We start from the raw sequence: 21683 nt of genomic DNA, 5'->3' as shown, positions 1-21683 counted from the left end.
GTGATTTAAAAGAGGGAAAATCGTGAAATTTAATATACATCTATACTCTTCATTTTAATTTGATCCTAAAACAGAAAGTCGGCACTCATGATTTACTTTCCCGGGCCACAGAAAATGATGCTGGGGACCAGATTTAGCCCCCGGGCCGCCACTTTGTTCCTAGCTCAAAGATGGTTGATAATAACAATTACTTTAGTTTGGCATATTATTGTCTGAATATTTTTGGGGTTATTTTCCCACTAATTGGCTCATAAAGCACATTATTTTGAACTAAGATTGAAAACCGAACCAGTTTCTAGATTTAAATTTAAAAAAAGAGCTTTGAATGGAGACTCGTGGTACACCAAGACCTTGAGACATTGTTGGGCTTGGCCCTAAACACTATCAAACCTACCTTCAAGCACCCGGGTGCCTCACGCTGGCTCCTATCAGTCCACGTCACCTTCCCGAGCACTCCCGCAAATGTGTTTGCGCTATTAGAAGGAGGGCAGGCGTGGAAAAGAGCATGGCAGGGTGTGAAAGCGACGGGGATAGTCAACGTGACGGCAGACGAGAAGCACGTTTGCCCAGCCGTGCGACAAGTCTGCCGCCTAAAAACAACAACCCCCCTCCATCAACCCATTCCCCACCACCACCTTTCATTTTAATGCAATCTGATGCAACGAACGGCGTAACGGAAGACGGCAGAAGTGTGATCAAAAGTGTTGAAATTGTACTTCCCGTTAAATCGAGAGTAAACACGACCTGTCAGGATGATCTGCAATCCCGTCTGAGCGCCTGTAGATAAAGCTTACAGTACTCAGCCTGTCAATCAAGCGCTCTGGCTCACATTGTAATATTGAGACCCGACACCAGTGGCCTGTGAAACCGAGGGTTGCCATGGCTACCCTTTCGGCGCTGACAATTGGTTTGCTTTAATTTGACAACAAAATTTTGATAAGAACGATTATTGCCAGGAAAAGTCTTGAAGTTTATTCCTATTCTCTACCACTTATTCTCATGAGTGTTACGGGGGTGCTGGAGCCTATCTCTGCCAACGGTTAGCACTAGATGGGGAAAAACAAACAATCGCACTCGTATCTAAAGACAATTTAGACCACATGTGTCAAAGTGGCGGCCCGGGGGCCAAATCTGGCCCGCCGCATCATTTTGTGTGGCCCGGGAAAGTAAATGATAAGTCCTGACTTTCTGTTTTAGGATCAAATTAAAATGAAGAGTATAGATGTATATTGAATTTCCGGATTCTCCCCCTTTTAAATCAATAATTGTAATTTTTTATCATTTCTTTCTGTTTTTTAGTTCAAAAATCTATTTGTAAAATCTAAAAATATATATAAAAAGCTAAAATAAACATTATTTTAGATCAGACATGGGCAAACTACGGCCCGCGGGCCACATACGGCCCATTAGGCTTTTTAATCTGGCCCGCCGACGTTGTCCAAATGTATTTTTTATTATTATTATTTTTTTTATTTTTTTATTTGGACAGGACGGTACTCGGTTCTGATCTAGCATTGCCATGTTTTTAGTTCCATGGTATTTTTGGGCAGATTGCAGGTCCTAAAATACTCAGAAAGTTGACCACTCTTTTGAAAATGTAGCCCCCTTATTAGCTGGAAGTTAGCATAAAACATCTCAGTCGTCAAAACACTCCAAAAGAAAGAAATTAGACAATCTGAATCTTCAAACTCAAACTCTTGTCCCTACTCCTTTCAGGTGACCTTCACCAAGAGGAAGTTTGGCCTGATGAAGAAGGCGTACGAGCTGAGTGTGCTGTGCGACTGCGAGATCGCTCTCATCATCTTCAACCACTCCAACAAGCTCTTCCAGTACGCCAGCACCGATATGGACAAGGTGCTCCTCAAGTACACCGAGTACAACGAGCCTCACGAGAGCCGGACCAACGCTGACATTATTGAGGTAACAAATGGACCACTGACCCCTTATACTAGACTGGAAAAATAGGAGTAAAGTAGTCTTTAAAATTTGGTTAAAAAAATAGCCAAATCGTATTTTCAGTGGTGACATAAGTCAGAAAATTCAGAATTTTAGTGCTATTTGGCTAACATGTTCAAGATATTTCATGTTAAAGTATGACGACAGAAAAAAAACTACAAATATAATATAATTTAAGGCCTTTTCTAATATATTTTGCCCACTATTGGATTGATGACATCATCATAAACACAAAACGCAGTTACTGAAACTTTAATCGGTTGACTTTTTAACCTCATTTGTCATTTTTTAGTGACTCAAATTTAGTAAAATCTCAATTATTTTATCCAGGAAACCTTTTGAAATGTTTGAAACCTGATATTTTTAAATGTCACATTTTTAGTAACAATACCTACTTAAAGCTTTATTGTTTTCATTCCAATGTTATTGTTAACCACTTTTTTTACAGGTTTTCGGTAAAATGTTTTGATCAAAACAACAGCATAGGCTACATAGCAACTGGGCTACTTCCTTCTTAGGTGCTCAATACCCAAAAAATTAGTCTGACGGGAAAAAAATCTATTTTTCATATAAAAAGTATTCCCGTTTACAACCAACAATGGGTTTTTATGCAAAAAAGACATTTTTTTATTAAATAAATGACGTCTGTTTCCAGATTTAATAGCACATCTTTAATAACATGCCAGGATTTATAAATTACAATAAAACGTCCATTTTGAATACCTCAACATATGATATGTTATGCAAATGTTATCTTACGTGAACCACTGGCCAATAATTGTCAGTTCATCATCCTTGTTTTTATTGTCTTTTAACCATGTTTTATGTTACGCTAACCCAACCAGTTCTTCTTCAAATCCAAGTTTGGCATTTCTTGTTTGGAAAAATACAAGAGAGTAATAGCATTCACCTTTGAAATGTTTCCATGGGCAGAAATTATGGTTTCCTACGGGAATTCATCCGCAGGCGTTTTCTATTCACCTCTTTTATTTAACCTGACGACAATGACTTAATTACTTGTAATGGTTCCTGTTTCTGCGTCATACACGTAATTATCGTTCAAGGCGGTCCAACCGGCATTCTAGACTTTCATTTTATTTCGGTTGTCATTTGGCCAGACGGTTGCTACCAAAAGTTTCCACTACCATTTCAGTTCACTTATTAGTCACTTTTGACGCCCCCCTTATTGAAAATGGGTACTAGCTAGCGTAGCACGAAAAAAGCTAGCCATTATCACCAATTACAGTTTTGATGTAACCCCCAGAAATAGCTGCTAGCCCAGTATTGGGCAAACTACGGCTTGTGAGCCACATCTGGTCCAAGAGGCGTTTTAATCCGGCCCGCTGACGTTGTGCAAAAGTTTTTGGTTTTTTTTAAAGATGGCGCCAGTGGCAGTAGCTGTGGCCACTTTTATTTGCTTTTTGTGTTTTATAGCCTCGCTATCTTTTTTAAATGACATTTTAATATTTAATACATTCCTTTTGACTTTACTTTGTACTTTTTACTTTAAAGATAAGTGATGAGTATGTTAATACCTTAGTCTTTTTTCCTGTTTATATTTCATATGTACTGTTAACGGATGCACTTTTTTATATGTATCCTATCTTGTGCTGACCCCGCCCATCTGTCTAATTTTTAAGTCAATGTGGCCCCCCTGGGTCCAAAAGTTTGCCCACTCCTTTGTTAGCCTTCTACCCAACAGTCAATACCTTTTAAAAATTCTCTCACTTTTTCATCATTTTCCAGCTAGCATAATGCTAAAAAACCAGCTACAATAGCTCATTGTTTTTACATCACAGCTAGCATACATGACTCATAGTTTTTCCAATGTATTATTGCTACGTAACCATTCTATCAATCCGTCAACATCTACTAATTAGCATATCATTACAAATGCTAACTATGATAATCAATGATAGTTTCGACATAACACCCAGAATTAACTGCTAGCATACTGCGTCATCCCCGCGTGGCAAGCGGGTAACCGAATAAGGCCGAACTCAGATCTCAAATGGACAAAACGCCATCGTTTTCTTCACCAAAAAACATCTAAAATGTCTTTATTTTGTTCCGCTGTCGTCCATCCTGTCTGCCAATGTCAGCAGGAAAGCTTTCTGCGGGCTGCAGATGGCTGCAATACACACAAATGCGTGTGTGTGCATGTGTGCGTGTGTCGCAGGGCGTCGGGCAGCTCCGGGCCACATCAGCTCAAGCTCCACTGGTCCTGTTTGTGCCCATGTGTGTGTGTATTTGTGTTTTTCAATGTGTGCGTGTTGCGCTTGTCTCTTTGGTCCTCTTTATGCTTGCGTTCATTTGTGTGCAAGTGTGTATTTGTGTGTGTGTGTGTGTGTGTGTGTTTTGCATGCTCCTCCGCGGCCCCGGAGAGCGCCTCATACAATATTCAAGCCTGGTGCGCGTCCTGCTCGTGCGTTTTTGTGCATCCTTTACACGGGAGGGGAGGGTACACGCCTCCCCTCCCGTGTAAAAGGATGCTAAGCTAGGCTAAGCTACATGTTGACCGACTTTGTCCTCGGTTGTCCCGGCGCACTTCGTTATCAAACAGCTGTTTGTAGGGCGGATGCGCTGGTTTTGGGCGAGGGTTTTTTGGTGAAACGTTCTTTTAGGGGTCAGAGGTCGCCTCGACATTGTGTACGAGATCTCGTAAATCACCATGGGTGGGTCGGAGGGGGGTGGCGACATTTTTTTTGGTGGCGCGGAGGTAGAATCGCGTGAGACGATAGAGATGGTGGAGATCAAGCGAGATTCAGAACAAAGATAGAGATGTACATTTTGAAATTAGAAAGTGCGTCAATGTGTGAGTAATGGTGGAGTTGTTTTTGATAGAATTGGGTCAAAATACTAGTGTTTTTTTTTTATTGTGGGATAGAAATGAATATATACATGCACAGTGGTGTATGTTTTTAACCTGACATGAACTTGTATGAAAGGACTATCAAATATTTTAGCAGATAAAATATGTATTAACTGGGTATATGTATATATATATACAGAAAACAAGTCATTTTCTGCCAAGATTAGTTGACAAATCAGCAAATTATCAATGATCATATTCATCAACTATTTTAATCCACTGATGATTAATATACAAATAATATTTACCTGAAAATAATCCAAATATTCTAATACCAAAATATTAAAAATCAGGCAGCAACAAACTATTACATAGGCCAATCTTGAAAAATGATATTGATAATGATATTGACCATTCGTTAATATATGAAAATGAATAAATCCATTTAAAAAAACTGATATTTTTTTCCACCCGCTGAAAATGTATGATTAGGCCATATTTCTATTTTAATAATGTTAAAAAAAAGTTTATTTCAATATCAATATCAATCTTATTTTGACCTACACAACAGAATCGCAAAAAAACTTGTTTTTGGTAATAATATTGCTTTATTATTAGATATTTTTGTTTAAATTGCAGGAAAAAGACCCCAACTCGACTCACATCCATCCATAATTAGCATACATAATGTAAAATGGATTCAACATCCAAATTCCAAAAGTCAAAAAATACAAAAAAAAACAACTTAATTTGACATCCATGCGCCAAGTACTCGAAAATTGACAGGAAGTGGCAAACTGGGAGGCTTAACCCATCCGGCTAAAGCTTAAGAGAAACATGACACTTGTCGGGCATCTGTCACTAGAACAGCTAACCCCCCCCCCCCCCCCTTTCGCCATCACCAAGCCAGCCTTTTTCGTCCGGGCCGTCCGGACGCCACTTAATCATACGATTTACATGGAGGCTTAATCTGCGGCGGCGCGGATAATTGGCCGCTCGCCAAATGCGGCGGGTTTCTATCCGGCTGCCTCCGTGAGCATCTCGTCCGTCGAGTGCTTTCCGCTATAAATTATGAAGAGCTCGCCGATGTAGTCACGCAGGAACGCCGTTCGTTCGCTCGGCTTAGCTCGGGTCAGAGTGCGTACGACCGTTTGCCTTCCGATGTATGCTCAGAAGCACTTTAACGCCGGAGCTCGTGTCGGGATTGGCCCGCGCCCGGGTTCCGCGTTCCGTCATTCTGACGAGAGTGCGCGTGCGGGTGGGCGGGATGGCCGCCTCCGCTGCCACTACGCGTTAATCCGCTCGGCCGCAGATCCCAATCGGGGCGATGGAATGAAGAGAAAAGAGCGGCGGCGGAAGGCAGCGGAAGGCGCGGGAAGATGGCAGACGGAAGGGGGGAGGGGCATTTAGTGGCCGATGATGGACCGGGAGGGTCGGCAGCCAATGAAATGGCTAATTGTAACTGACTAATCCATTTATTTGAGGAGAATAATAACAATAATGTTTACTGAGCTGCCACACATGAAAAATCTCATTTTCAGATTTTTCGACCCTAGTGGCATTTAACGGTAATGCGTTCTAAAAGAAAGATCATTTTCTTATGGTTGGCAAATTGTTTTTTTTCTTTTTGATTGTTACTTCTGGCAGAAATAAGATATAAATAACACAAACAGCAGTTTATGTTTTTGTTTTGTGGCCCTAAGCGGCCCGCGGGGGTGTTCTGCCTCACTTTGGAGCTCATACTGTATATCAAGGATGTCAGACCTTTAATGTCAACTTTTAGATATAATATTTTGATTTTTTTTAATATAAATGGATTAAAAGAACTGGATTAAAAGCCCTGGATATTCAGTTTATTTTATAGATCTAAAACAATGTTAATTTTAGCTTTTTTTAATATATATTTTTTGATTTTACAAAATGATTTTTGACCTAAAAACTGAAAAAAATTATTAAAAATGACAATTATTGATTTAAAAGGGGGAAAATCAGGAAATTTAATATACATCTATACTCTTCATTTTAATTTGATCCTAAAAAAGAAAGTCGGCATTTACTTTCACAGGCCGCACAAAATGACGCGGCGGGCCATATTTGGCCCGCGGGCCGCCACTTTGACACATGACGCTGTATGTACACAATTAAATGCTTTATTTATTTTCTATCAACATGGCCGCTGTCAAACTAGCCTGCACTATATTGCACTTATATTCGTTCTTTTGAGTTTTATACCCCTGCTATAAACATTTATATTTGGCCAGTAGCAAAGTACTGCCGTATTTTGTACTTCTTTCTTGAGTATAACTGCTTGGTGTTTGCAATTTTTCTTCCTAATTGATTTTCAAGGCGGCAGATTTCACGCCGCCTTTTGTCGCCTGCAAAGCTCCTTAGCCGGGCGGCCAATCGGTTTTGAGCCGAGAATCGTCGCGGCTTTTGCGCCGATCGCCGGCTGCCAATGGCTTTGGACGCTCTGCGCTCGCAATAACGTTCTGTTTTCTTGAGTGCATTCGGCCAGGTTTTTTTCTTGCTCAAGGCTAAAATGTTTTTCATTTCTCGCTGTAGCGTGGGAGTCAAAGTACGGATGGACGGGTTGACGCCACCACAACACCAGTTCGAAACTTAATTGGTCATCAAATGCTTTTACAAGTAGTTTTGATGAATCTAGATATGATCAAAATTCATTTATTTTCTTTTTTTTTGAACATTTAAATGACTAGATATTTTCACATTAGTTTATTTCATAAATATTGTATTTTTTATTTAAACTATATACTTCATAAATGCCAAAAAACAAAGAACTGTGATTTATTTTCCTTTTATTTGTTAACCAAATGCACAAAACTGTTTATTTTATTAATATTTTTAATAGTAATTTTCAAAAAATTAATGTAAAATTAATTTCTATTTTCTCGCAAATATTTTTTCACTTTTATAAATTTATAATAAGGACAAAAAGCCTACATTTTATTGATTACATTTGAATGAAAGAATATATACTCCCATAAAACTCTTTAAAAAAGGTTACTACTGTATTATTTGACATAATTTATTTTCTTAGATATCTTTTCCTGCTGTTTCGATATATAATCAATGCTAACCTGAATGCAAAATCCCCCAAACAATATTTCCCAAATATTTTATCCCTCTCCTTAAGTACCACCCCCCAAAAAAACATTATTTTTCTCCATTTTAGACGTCTAAACGACTCATTTTTTATCCCAGGACCGATTTCACCTCCCATGTCTCTGGATGTCACTAACTGATATTTTCTTCCCACTTCTCACGGCAATCAGACCTTGCGAAAGAAAAGCTTTAACGGCTGCAACAGCCCCGAACCCGAGGGCGACGACTCCGTCGACCAAAGCCCGCTAAACGAAGACAAATACCGTGGCAAGACGGACGACCTGGACAACCTATTCAAGCGCTACGGCGTGAGTACCTCGCACTTGTGTCAGCTTTTCTAACCCCGCCTCCTCCTCTCCCCCCTCCCCTCCCCCTGTCTTCTCCTCTCGGGGCCCCCCTCTCCCTCCCCCCCCCTTAAGGCTCTGAACAAGAAAGAGCACCGGGACTCTGAGAGCCCGGACCCCGAAGAGCCCTTCTCGCTCACGCCGCGCACTGAGGAGAAGTACAAAAAAATTGACGAGGAGTTTGATAAAATGATGCGCAACTATAGGCTGTCAGTGAGTAACCGCCGCGAATGCTCCTTGAGCCCCGCCCCTGCCCCGCCCTCCTCCCCTCCAACCTCACCAACCTGCTTTTTGACCCCACCCCCCCTTTTTTTTGGCCTCTGCTGACGGCGGCGGCGGCGGCGGCTGACTTTTTTTGACTCACAGAGCACTGCCATTCACCATCCTCCCTCCTCACGTGGCGGTCCATTCGTGCCACCGTTCCATCGGCGAAAAATAGCGACGTGGTCGGAAATGGGGCATTTTTTTTTTAAAGTTATTTATTTATTTTATTTTGGAATCTACCAATAGGATTATTATTATGATTTATGGGTCATGATTGGATCCCGAAACGACACTTTATGACAATTTTTAAAAGTTATTTAGTTAGGGAGTGTCATCTACCAGTTAGGTTTAGTATTAAGATTTCTGGGTCATGATTGGATCCCGAAACGACACTTTATGATGATTTTTAAAAGTTATTTATTTAGGGCGTCGTCTACTGATACGATTATGTTTAGTATTAATATTTATGGGTCATGATTGGATCCCAAAACGACACTTTATGACAATTTTTAGCTTTTCCTTTTTCCAAAAAAAAAAAACGACTACTACTAAGTACTTCGATATTTATTTCTAAAAGCTTATTCAACATATTTTTCTATTTTTTGGTTCAAATCAGCTTTAGTTCAAACTTGCAGGATTCTAAATATTAAAAAAAACATCTTAAACACTAATTTAAAAAAGAAATAAGCAAGTCATAGCAATATGCTGCCTCACTCATTGTTTATTCTTCCCTCATTTCAGAATCTTATGTGCTTAATTCATTTTTTTTATTCTATATACATATAATACACTAATATCTATTGCATGCCTTGCAAATATTGCGCTCCCAATTCCGGAACAGATTAATATCGCTATCTACTGTACCTCTGCACTTGAAATAGACATATTCTACCCATCCACATTTGATTGGTTAACTACATCAATCCAAATCCAGCATCCTGACCTCTGATTGGTCGAGGAGTAGTGCAACACAGGAAATGAAATGCAAGCACTAGCTATGAAAATGCATAACAAGGGAAAAAAACGTGTTATAAAGGCTTAGCAAGCGCAATATCATGATTAAGTGCTACCAAAAAACACGCTTTCGTACGCCTAAAACACGTTTTAGGTATTTTGCATGATGCTCATGGAATTGTGGCACGACTCTTAACGGCATATCTTTTCACGTCTCCTCTTCCACGTCCACGTAACCCTCACCTACGGGAAGCCCTTTTTTAGCGTCGGATCCGAGGGGCCGATGCGAAAATGACTTCCCGCACTCACCGCCATATTGGCTAATGCTAATGGTGTGATCCAAAAATTCTGTCTTATCGTTTAAATGTCTTTGTTTTTGGTTCATAAATCCAATGACATTAAGTTTAATGTACTTATGATGTATTTTCATTGATTTTTTTTAAAAGCCACTTAATTGGACGTCGTTAATCAAATATAACATCCACACCTGACGCAGCTATTTGCTAACATATGGCTAACGACACTTTTTTTTATTTGTTGTTGTTGTTGTAATAACTCGAGTTTCCGCCACATTCCTGTAAGAAGGTGATGCTATTCTTAGCGGTGGCGGCGTGCGGTCGCCACGGTAACGTCCCCCGACCGGACACGCCGCCCCGCTCGCGAACCAGAGTCGGCCCGGGCGCCATTAACGTCGGCTTAACGAGCGACGCTCAATTTTTACGAGCTCGCTAACTGCCGGGCTGTCGATTGGTCGCAGGGAAACACGCACGCTCGCTTTTATCATCTCGCCCTTGGGAATGACATCACGACAAAAAAATATTTATATTTCACTTAATTTAAGTAAATATTAAACAGAGATCGCGAAAAATTACATATATTTAGGGATTAAACAAAATATATTGCATTTTTTGTAAAGTTAGCTTCATGCTAATACATAATGGAATATGCCATTCATGCGCTAACAGAAATTAGCATCAAGTCATTTTATTTAAACCTTAAATGATTTAATATTATTACACACCTTGCTATAAACGAAAAAAAATCATAAATATACAGACATAGGCTTTTTAAAAAATAATTTATGTCAAGAAGAATGAAAAAAACTTGTGGTTCTTCCTCTTGTGTATAAATAAAGGCACCTCTGTGAAGTGTTGCCGCCTAGTGGCCATGGTACAAACTCCAGGCTTTTCTTTTAATTAATTTTTACCCTAAAATTATATGTACTACTTCTTAAAAAGAGCCTAAATTATGATCCATTGTAATTTTAATACAGTCTTGCAATGTTGAAAATTGAATTTATTGTAGTTTTTAACCAATAAGTAATTTAATTTATTTTTTTTAAGGTTTTTTGGTTTGTTTCTGGCGAAAAGAAAGTTTTTTATTTTCATTTTTTTTCCATTTGGCCTGTCCTCGTTCTCCCCACAGTCAAAGTGGGTCCCGGGCTAACGGGACCGAGCACAACCCAGAACTTGAGCACTCTGTCCCACATTCTTAATATAGAAGAAGCTCTCTCTCTCTCGCCCTGAAAAGTGGGTCACCTTCTAGGACGACCCCAAATGGTCCTTGACATCCATTTTAATGATTCGACAGCAGCCGTGGAATCCCGATAATATCCTGACGGACCATCACCGTTTAGCTTTAGGGGGAGGAGCCAAGCCAATTCACTCAGGCTAACGTTTGTTTTCTTTTGGCGTAACTTTTTCCCCTTCAAGCTCGTTTGCTTCGCTGATGCTAAGCTAACTAAGCTAATCGGAAAACTTGTCTCTACCCGAGTGCGACGACGACAACGCAAACCGACCAATAACGGCTTCTCTTCTTCCTTGTGTCCCGCAGCCCACCTACTCCATGCCCGTCACCGTGCCGGTGTCCAATCAGAGCGCCCAGCTGCCGCAACAGGCCGCCCTTCAATTCAGCAACAACCCAGGCGCCCTGGTTACCACCGCCTCTTTTGTCAACGCCGCACTTTCGGACCCCCGCCTGCTGTCGCCGCAGCAGGCCACCATGCAGAGGAACAGTGGTTCGCCGGGACTGCCGCAGCGACCCGCTAGCGCAGGTACAATTTGCTCAATTTATTTTTTTACCCGGCAACAGAATTCACTGAAAAAACACAGCGTATTATTCGGACTATAAGTCGCACTAGCCAAAAAAATCATAGTGAAAGAGAAGGAAATTTATGAGTTGTATTTTTGGGGGACTTTTTAAAAAAAAATAAGTCATCTTGAAAAGCATTTCAAGCCATTTTATATAAGCAAAATGTTTATAGGCCAATCATAAGTAGACCCACAAAAAAAGTTTCAAGAAGTCATAGACATAAAAAAATAAAACACTGAAACTTGGCTATTTTTGGTTGAAAGCTGGGAACTGCAAAACTATGCTCTTTCAACTTTTTTTTTAATGAAAATGAAGCCATACCAAAAGGTAGACCCACAAAAAAAGTTTTGCACTAAGAATCTCATACTTTTTGGTTTTTAAGCGACATAGTCTGGCTCATATTTTAGACCAATGTTTCATAAAAGTTGGTCAAAAATTCCCCAAATGACACAAAAGTCTTGCACTAAGAATGTCCGACTTTTTGGTTTTCAAGCATCCTAGTCGGGCTCATTTTTTAGACCAAAAAATCCCCCAAATCACACAAAAGTCGGCCATTTTGTTGGCTAATCCCTCCATTTTTCTAAATATATATTTTTTCCAAGATTTTATCCCCAAATGTCACCCACTTCTGCCAGAAACTGGGATTTTCCTCAAAGTAGTGTCACAACTCAAGACTGGCATCATCAAGTATTCCACGCGGGGGTGCCGGGCGGGGCCCAATGGCTGCCGCCGCCTTAATTTCAACTTTTGCATCTCACTGGCTCTTTTGATGTCATCTACCGACACGAGCGGCAACATCATCAAGCGGAGGAACGCCAAAACAAAAGCCTGTTCACAAACAAGCGTCTTCTTGTCTGAAGTGCCGCCCACACGCTTTTGATTGACAGCTCCTCTTTGCCTGACAAACGACTTCCACCTCCACCCTCTAGTCTTTTATTTCATTTTTTTTTACTCTTAAACATCCTCCTCAAACACATCACATTTGGTGCACCATTAACCCTTCCATGCCGGAATTTACATTTAAACTGCGATTCTAGGCATCTTGAAAATGTCTGCCCCCTGGTGGACACAACACATTGTCTCATAAGAGCCAAAATGAATGAGAATGGTCGATTGTTTTCATCTTTTGTGTGATTTTTTTGTTTTGTTTTTGTTTTTGCAGGCGCCCTCCTCGTAGGGGATTTGGGGAACTCCAACGGAGCGTGCCCAAGTCCAGTCCGTAAGTAGACATTTTGTCAAATAGCCAAATAAGGGATGGCGGCGCCTCGCTAGCAAACAACGGCTAAAGTAGTTTCGCCGTGTGTCCAAACAAGCTCGCCACGCTCAAACACGGGCACGAGTGTTGACAGGCGACAGCTGAGGTTCACAGTCCAGAGGACACAATGTCACACGGGAAGCAAAATGAGGCTTCCATTTTGGAGAGGAGAAGCATAGAGAAAAATATCTCCATTTTCTTAAGAGCACCATGATTTTTTTTGTGTCAAATTAATGCCAAGTGGAAACAATTTTTAAATATAATATATATAATATAGCTCTAAATATAATATGTATAACATAGCTCTAAATCACATTTTTGTGTCAAATTAATGCCAACTGGAAACAATTTTTAAATATAATATATATATATACATATAAGTCACATTTTTTTGTGTCAAATTAATGCCAACTGGAAACATTTTTTTAAATATAATATATATTCATCACATTTTTTAATTGATCAGAAACCAAGGGAAAAGCATTATACCTTAAACCAGGGTTGGCAAACACATGGCTCTCGAGCCACATGCGGCTTCCGACCAAAAGGAATGCGGCTCTTTGCTTCTTATCAAATATTGTATATACTTTGGCTCTTTGCCTTGTTTCATGTTTCTCCAATTTTTATTATCTCTTAAAACACACTCAAATTTATCAGGGCTCATTAAAAGCAAAAAAATATATAATTTTATTAAAAAATAACCATTAATAACCAATTTTTTAGGCTTCTTCTGACGTAATGTGTGGCTTTTTGACTCTTTGTTTCAAATTTTGGCTCTTTGTGTCTAACTTGTCCACCACCTTTGCGTTAAAACAATAATAATAGCATAAAATTGCACAAAAATATATTTGGGGTACAAAAAACAACACAAAAAGTTTCCCTTCAATGTAATCCACAAAGCCAGCCAAACTATAAAAAAATGGCACTTGTATTCCCTAAAATACAATAAATAACGCTAATTTCAACCAAAACCGTAAGCTAGTAACAAAGCACCTAAGATAATTAAAAAAAAACCCTGAAAAAAGTCAAAGCGGGGCACACTCGTCATTGTCATGACAACCAGACGCCCACACAAAACCGCTTTAACACACAAAATATGAAATTCCCCGTGTGCTTTATGATTTTTTTTCCCACCCGGGTGGCAGTGACTCTGCACCCGGGAATGCTGGGAGCGGCGCCTGACGTCAATTTGGATGTTCCCGAAACGGCGAGTGTGCGACAGCTGAGTAGGAGGGACCACATGGGAAAGAAAAAGGAAAAAAAAAAAGCCATGAAGATATCGCTTACAGCTGGCAGCGTCATGGCCGCTAATGGCCTTTTGAGGGGGAAGCTCTGGTCAGCGTCAAAGTCACCTCCGAGAAGCGCTCCCTGCCAAGATTCACCGCAAAGGGGGCGGAGCTAAGGGGGCGACAGCTGAGAAGGGCCCCGAAAGGGGGGGGGGGGGGGTCACAAGACGGCACAGTTGTCACGTTTGTTTGTGGCTTTTCAGCTGCTTCGACGCGATTAACGTTTGACGGACATTTCTGTGCCGTAACGGGAGTTGTCGAGAACGTCATCGCACATTTTCAGATTTGGTTGTTGAGGATTTGGACAAAGTTGTGGTCCAAAACTTGTAGTGACCCCTTGGGAAATAGTGTTATGTTTTTAGATGATTTTGGTGTTGTTTTTGACCTTTTGGCTTTTTTTCCCTCCTAGCTAACGGCTACATTAGCGCCCGAGCCTCGCCAGGGCTGCTGTCCGTCTCCAATGGCAACAATGGCAACCTGGTCAAGGTGGTGCCCACTAAGTCTCCGCCCCCCGCCAGCCCTCAGATGGTCAGCTCTCGCAAGACGGATCTCCGGGTCATCACCTCGCATGCTGGGAAGAGCCTAATGCAGCTGGTGAGCCGCTGGATAATTACATCCACTATTATTAATGCATTTGTTAGAAACAGCAAATGATCTTGATTGTCGACTAATCATTTTTTTTTCAATTATTTGAATATTATTTCGATTTAAAACACATTGAGGGCAAAGATTTTTCTTTTACATCTTATTTTCTTAATTGGATTGGAAATTTTTAACATAATTTATTAAATATAACAGTTTTTTTCCTTTATATTTAGTATTTAAAAAAAAACTTAAAACAATTTTAAAAAATATCAGATTTTTATCAGATGTATTTTAAAATATTACTGAATATTTTTTTCGTGTGTTATTTTTTGGAACAGTATAATAATAATGAACTTAATAATATTTTGTGCATTTTCCTTTTCAATTAAATGAAAATATGAAAAATAGTTAATACAATTTTGAATGGAAGCGTAAACTATTTGGCGCTAAGGTTACTATACAAAAATCCTATAACCACAGAATTGTGTTTTAATCTCCTAAAATTAATCTTAAGTGCCAAACAACAAAAAAAGTATGCAGACACATTTTTTCCAGTAAAAATTGTCAATCATGTTTAAGATGATTGATGGCTTCATATGTTTCCTCCTGCCACACAGACTGACGAAGAATTGGAGCTGGTCAGCGAGGTGAATTCCACTTTTGGGCATGCGCGTGTCATTTCCAATTGTCTGTGAACGCACCGTGCATGAACCTGAACATGCCTGTCACCACGCAACAAAGTCGTTTTAACAACAAACAGCCTTTTGGCAACTTTTTTGACAAAAAAATACATGGCTACCAAAAATTTTAACATCCATTTTGCTAAGCATGTGCACGTATATTAGATGTATTTTTTTTTTTTTGTCGCATGCGTTCACTGTTGACAAATATCGCTTTCGGACGGGAGCGTTGATGGCCAAGCCACATTTTAAATACCGATCGGCCAGAAATCGACTCCTGCGTTCTCATATGCAGAGTTGACACCCGCGTTACCACGGCGACGTAACGCGCCAGACGTTTTTTTTCCTTGCCATGTCAGTCGGTGTGATAACTGTGTTCCTGCTTTGTTTTCCCAGAATGCCCAGCGGCTCAGCGGCTCCCAGGTGTCACAACCCCTTACCACCCCGGTGGTTTCCGTGGCGACGCCCAGCCTCCTGGCGCCCTTCTCCGCCATGCAGACTGGATATAATTCTGGTAAGGAGACATTTTTACTCCACTTGAAACTACCCCCTTCTTCGCCATTTTTAAAAAAAAATCTTTTATACCATTTGATACCCAACTGTGCCTGATACTACGCCGTTTAAAAAAAGAAAAAATACACTGTAGGGCATGGGTGTCAAAGTGGCGGCCCGGGGGGGCAAATCTGGCCCGCCGCATCAATTTCTGCGGCCCGAGAAAGTCAATCATGAGTGCCAACTTTCTGTTTTAGGATCAAATTAAAATGAAGAGTATAGATGTATATTACATTTCCTGATTTTCCCCCTTTTAAATCAATAATTGTCATTTTTTAATCCATTTTTTTGCAGTTTTTAGTTCAAAAATCATTTTGTAAAATCTAAAAATATATTGTAAAAAAGCTAAAATAAACATTGTTTTAGATCTATAAAAAAACTGAATATTCAGGGTTTTTAATGCAGTTATTTTAATCCATTTATTTAAAAATAAATCTAAATATTATATCTAAAATGGTCTGGCCCACTTAAAATCGAGTTGACAATTAATGCGGCCCGCTAACCAATGGGATTGTTCAAATGAATTGAACGTCTAATTCCATCAATGGTTGCCTCAATTGTAGCATGTTAGCATAGCCCATGTTCATTGGCAACTTCCAGTCTAAATACTTTGGACATCTATCTGACTCAATGGCACTAAAACATAAGCAAACCAATTTGACGTCAAATACTGTCAAAGGCAGCAAACCCAAGCATATCAACCATATTGCGCTACACTTGCGCGTCCTTCTAATTATTTAAATAAATGATGCATCTTATTTCCAATGCTGATGGGCATATGATCAAAAGCTTTGCGCTCACCATTAATTGGCGCTGAACTTTTGACATGAAAGCGTGCCGTGCATTTTGATGAAACAACAACCAAAAAAAAAATGCTCTTTTGCTCCAGTTAGCCACTGACCCAAATGGCGCTAACGTTAGCTCGCTAGCCCGTTTCCAAGTATTTCTTCGACCCTATCCGATCGTATTTCGACCCGCGTAGGCGTGTTAGCGAGCGACCGTCGGCGGCGGCGGCCCGCTAAACATTTAGAGAACATTAATAACGGCACGGAAGTCTGGCGTGCCTCCCGGCGGCGGCATCGGCGGATGAATATTCACTTTGTTGCGACTTCAAAGCTAAAACGCGCGTGAATATTCTATGAATATGGATTAGCGGGCGGCGCCGAGGCATAATCGGGTCGTGGCTCGTGTTCCAGAGTACCAGCTGACGAGCGCCGACCTGACGGCCCTGCAGACGTTTACGCCGGCGGGCCTGGTGTCCGCCAACATGGCTACCTGGCAACCGCAACAACAGCAGCCGGCTATTGCCCAGCAACAGATGCCCATCGGACTGGCTTCGCTCACTAATCTCGTGTAAGTACACTTTTAGCGTTTCTTCTTCTTTTGGCCCTTTTTGGCCAACTTTTTGTTGTTGTTGTTCTTGTGGACACTCATCTGAAGTCTTAAGTTTCCATTATTTGTGAACCGATTGTCTTAAAACAGGGGTGTCAAACTCTGGTCTGCGGGCCGAATACAGCTTCATTTGAGATCAAACGGGCCGGACCAGTAAACTCATTGGAAAATGACATAGAACTAACAATAAGGCCACTTTTTTTCCTTTGTATTAGTCACTAATACTAATAGTGCAAAGAATGAGTAAATTATCATGTTTATTAACAGAATTTTCTTTTTACATTATGAACAATATATTATGAACAAGAGAATAACATAAGAACATAAATAAATGTCAATTCATGTTGTCTGCAAGTACTAAAACACTGCTCCCCCTAGCGGATAATACAAAAACTACAAATTTTAAAGAAAATTCATATTTTTTTATACAATGCAGCTTTCTTCCCCGAGCCGTACCAAACCACCAGGTGGGCCGGATCCGGCCCGCGGGCCGTATGTTTGACACCCCTGTCTTAAAAGCTTGGTAGATATTTAGCATAGGCCAGTATCTATCGATCATTGGAGGCTGATTCTTTAAAAAAAATTAATATGTGGAACCAAAATTCTCACTTAGAAAAATATTTTTTCATTCACTCGAATCTCCCTGGTCAAAAAAATTGGACACCTAATGCTGTCATGTGAGCCAGCGATTCAACATGGAAAAGATTGAAAATGCACCAAAATTAATTTAAAAAGTCTTCCGTAATTAAACTTTTGCGACCAGAGCAACTTCTCCAGAAAAGGTCATTTTCTAGTTCCAAAATGTTCTCAAAGCCTAAATTCTAAGTTACCTGTAAAAAGTAGCAAAGTCAAAATAAAAGCTTTTTGTGGCTGACTCTGACTTTTCGGGGCCGTCATCACCCGAGGCAGCGCCGACCACATTTTCGCGCCCTGTGTGACATATTAGAACGTGGCCTCCTGCGCACGCCGCCACTAATTGGAAGAATTGGCGTCCGTCAGGTGGAGCTGCGAAAAAAATCCAGGCGGAAAAGGAGCCTTGATAAAAGTGGCCCTTGTGAACGATGGCACTTTTTTTGCCAGCGTAAAAAAAGACCTGTGTTATCGTTTTTCTGAATCTTCTGGATTTTTTTAATGCATTTTGAGGAAATAGGATGTTTTGGTTTCTTCATATTATTTTGCTATGCTGACCAGGAAAAAATAATTTTGCTAACAAGTTGTTTATTTTGTGTATTTTGTTTGTAAAAATAGATTTTTTGGGTAAGATATCAGTCTTATTCTTATTTTTTTTTTAATCCTATTTTTATTTTACTATTAAGATTGTTTTAATGTAACGTTTGGGGCAGCTGAATGGTTATAGTGGTGGTCCTGGGTTCAAATCCAGGTCAGTCCACCTATGTGGAGTTTCTATGTTCTGCCCGGGCCTGTGTGGCTTTTCTCCGGGTACTCCGGTTTCCTCCCACATTCTGAAAAAAATGCATGGTAGGCTAATTGGACACTCTAAATTGCCCCATAGCTATGAGGAATTGGTTATTTCTATCATTCTGCCCTGTGATTGGCTGGCCACCAATTCAGATTGTCGCCCACCTCTCGCCTGGAGTCAACTGGGATGGGCTCCAGCACCCTCCGTGAACCTAGTGAAGATAAAGCGTTCATAAAATGAAATGAGATGAGAGGATATAATGTAACATTTCACTCTTATGATTCTTTGGCGCCCCCCTCAGGCCGATGGCCCTCCCTCAATGCGCGCCGCTGACTATCAACACCAACCCACATGTCAACATCAAATCCGAGCCGGTGTCGCCCAACCGGGACCGCGGCACGCCCTGCTCCACTTTGGGTGGCGGGGGCGGGATCCACATCCACGGGCGGGCCGCCCCCTCGTACCCCGTCACCCAAGGCCGCTCCCCCGTCGACAGCCTGAGTAGCAACGGTAGCTCGTACGACGGCAGCGACCGGGATGACGGTCGGGGCGGTGGCGGCGGCGGACTGGACTTCCGCCCGCACCAGCCGGCCGGCGTCCAGCAACCCGCCACGCTTCTCCTGCGACACGCCTCGGCCGAACCTCCGGAGCAGGACAACGTGAAGCGGATGAAATTGGACGCTTGGGTCACATGAAGGGCAAAAGTGGGCCGGACCGAACCTGTTGAGGCCCCCGTTTGTGCCCCCCGAACCTCCTTTTTACACACATACCAGCCACATACGTCCTTCACATACACAAGCATGCTTAACACTCGTGCACATGTTTAAGTTCACGTGGAGAAAAAGGCAAAGGGAAATTCCAGGATCAACTTTAAGACGTGTAGTTTCGGTCCCATTGACGGTCATTGACGTCCAATCAAAGTGCTGCAATTGGCACTTAAAAATATTTTTCAAAATGGCACTCAAAATGATTATAAAATTGTTAAAATAGACAAAGTAGCACTAAAAAAAGCATGTTGATTTATATAAGATATTTACTTTTTCACTATTCTGACTTTTATCCAGTTTTATAGAAAATTACAATTAGGGCTCTGACCTTTGACCTCATTTCCCCAAATTTAATCGTCCTCTATTTTGTTCAAAATACATATCCTGCAAATTTGATGACCACTTACCAATTCAATTTGACCTTTGACCCCCTCCATTTCATATTGCGAACATATCATGTGTTCATGAGTTATCTCAAACACAAACATATTTCATTTTTTTTATAAGATAATAATTAATTATTCATAAATCACAAGTAACAGGTCACATTTTTTCAGATTAAGTCGATGTTGAGCCAAAGAATTCACAATGAATTGAACAAGAATATGCAAAATTTCATCTGGGAGGGCAATTTTTTTTAATTATATTTAAGTAACAATAGTAAAACAACAGGCTAAATAGGCATCGGTTAATATAGCAGTGTTCATAGTGGGGGGGGGGGGGGGGAATACAAGTCGCACTTAAGAATTGGTTGCAGGCCCAGCTAAACTATAAAAAAGTGCAATTTATAGTCCAGAGGATACGGTATCTTTTTGGTTCATCCTGAAATTTCACTCCAAAGCCCTTCACTTTTTGACCTAACATTTTGTGCTTCTTCCTCAGTTCCTGTTTCCTATACATCCTTGGGACCTTTCACATGGACAATCTAGCCAATTTGGGGTGTTTTGATTGGCTATTACGAAAGGAGACATCATCAATGTATCCAAAATGAAGGAAAAAGCCCCGCCCACAATACTACACTGACAACATTGCCGCGTAATCTCAAACTTTTTCCACTGCGTACCAAAATGTCTAACAGCAAACCATGTGACATTGATCTCTTCTCTGATTGGCCCTAAGGCATACACCAACATATTGGCAAAATTTTAAACACTTTTACATTATATACAATGCGATTTTGAGTTAATTCGTTTTCTGAACCGCTTTATCCTCAAGGATTTCAGCATTTACCAAGTTATCGTGAAATTCTTTTTATGACCTTTGACCTTATTCCCTGAAATCAAAATAGCCGTTTTTATTGCATAAAACAAGCAACTTTCATCATATTTTTTATCCATTCTTAACTTGTTTATTCGACTCTGCTAATCCAATCGCTATCTTTTACAATCCCACCTAGCATCCCGTTAGCGCTACCGCTAATCTCACCACGTTCCGACCAATCAGAGCAGACGAACACGTCACACGGTTGACATCATTTTCTTCAACTTGTATTTTTTTTTGTTTTTCTTCGAACACTAAAAATCAACATCAGATCCAAACTAACCGTCGGAAACGCTAACGCTGCCGTCGATTAGCGCGCTATTTACGAATGATTTGTCGCGATGGCGACGACAGAATCAGGGAGGGTGGTCGTGCGCGTGTTGCGGTCGCTTGGCGTGAACCGTGTTGGGGTTGTGTACATAATGCCAGTGTGCGAGTGACAAATTTCAGTAATAATATTCACAATAATAATAATAATAAATGATATGCGCGCACGCACGCCACAAAAATTGTACATAAGAGCTCAGTATTTGGATTTAAGGACAGAAAAAACGATTTTGTGGAAATCCATTTTGTTGTCATTTGTTGACAATGCACCAGAGGGCGCTGTACAACACAAAAGGGACATTTGGTGGCGTAGTGCACTTTTACACGTATAAATCAATGCAAAATGTTAATCCGTCCGTGATTTTTTTTTTTCTTCCAATTTTTTTTGGGTACGTTTTAGATAAACGTCCAATCCAGTTTGATCCGGTTGGAGGACGATCAAAACTGGATTGGATGTCAATGAGCTCTTTTACTTTTAGCGACTCTGCCTCAAGCCATACGCGGAAGTTGTTACATGCGCATTTCCTTTAGAGGGCGCTGTAATCACTCAGAGACAATCAGCTTGAAGCTCCGCCCACTATACCGAAAGTTTTCGCCTGTTTTAATGGTGATCTT

The 21683-nt window shown here is 40.6% G+C and overlaps 1 protein-coding gene across 2 annotated transcripts in view; it reads left to right on the top strand.

The window, feature by feature from the left end:
* mef2d (myocyte enhancer factor 2d) overlaps positions 1-20196 on the top strand; it is a 68832-nt gene extending 48636 nt beyond the window's left edge. For both annotated transcript variants that reach the window (XM_077720237.1, XM_077720236.1), the window contains 8 exons: positions 1717-1920; positions 8062-8199; positions 11287-11506; positions 12707-12763; positions 14495-14679; positions 15747-15864; positions 17099-17255; positions 19016-20196. In XM_077720237.1, coding sequence (XP_077576363.1) covers positions 1717-1920; positions 8062-8199; positions 11287-11506; positions 12707-12763; positions 14495-14679; positions 15747-15864; positions 17099-17255; positions 19016-19409 — 1473 coding nt within the window. In that variant the 3' untranslated portion in view covers positions 19410-20196. The remainder of the gene's footprint in view (positions 1-1716; positions 1921-8061; positions 8200-11286; positions 11507-12706; positions 12764-14494; positions 14680-15746; positions 15865-17098; positions 17256-19015) is intronic.
* The last annotated feature ends 1487 nt before the right edge of the window (positions 20197-21683 follow it).

This window comes from Stigmatopora nigra, chromosome 7 (genome assembly GCF_051989575.1).
Source record: "Stigmatopora nigra isolate UIUO_SnigA chromosome 7, RoL_Snig_1.1, whole genome shotgun sequence".
Lineage (NCBI taxonomy): Eukaryota > Metazoa > Chordata > Actinopteri > Syngnathiformes > Syngnathidae > Stigmatopora > Stigmatopora nigra.
Note: the sequence above shows the minus strand (reverse complement) of the source record. Positions and strands in the feature narration are given on the sequence as shown.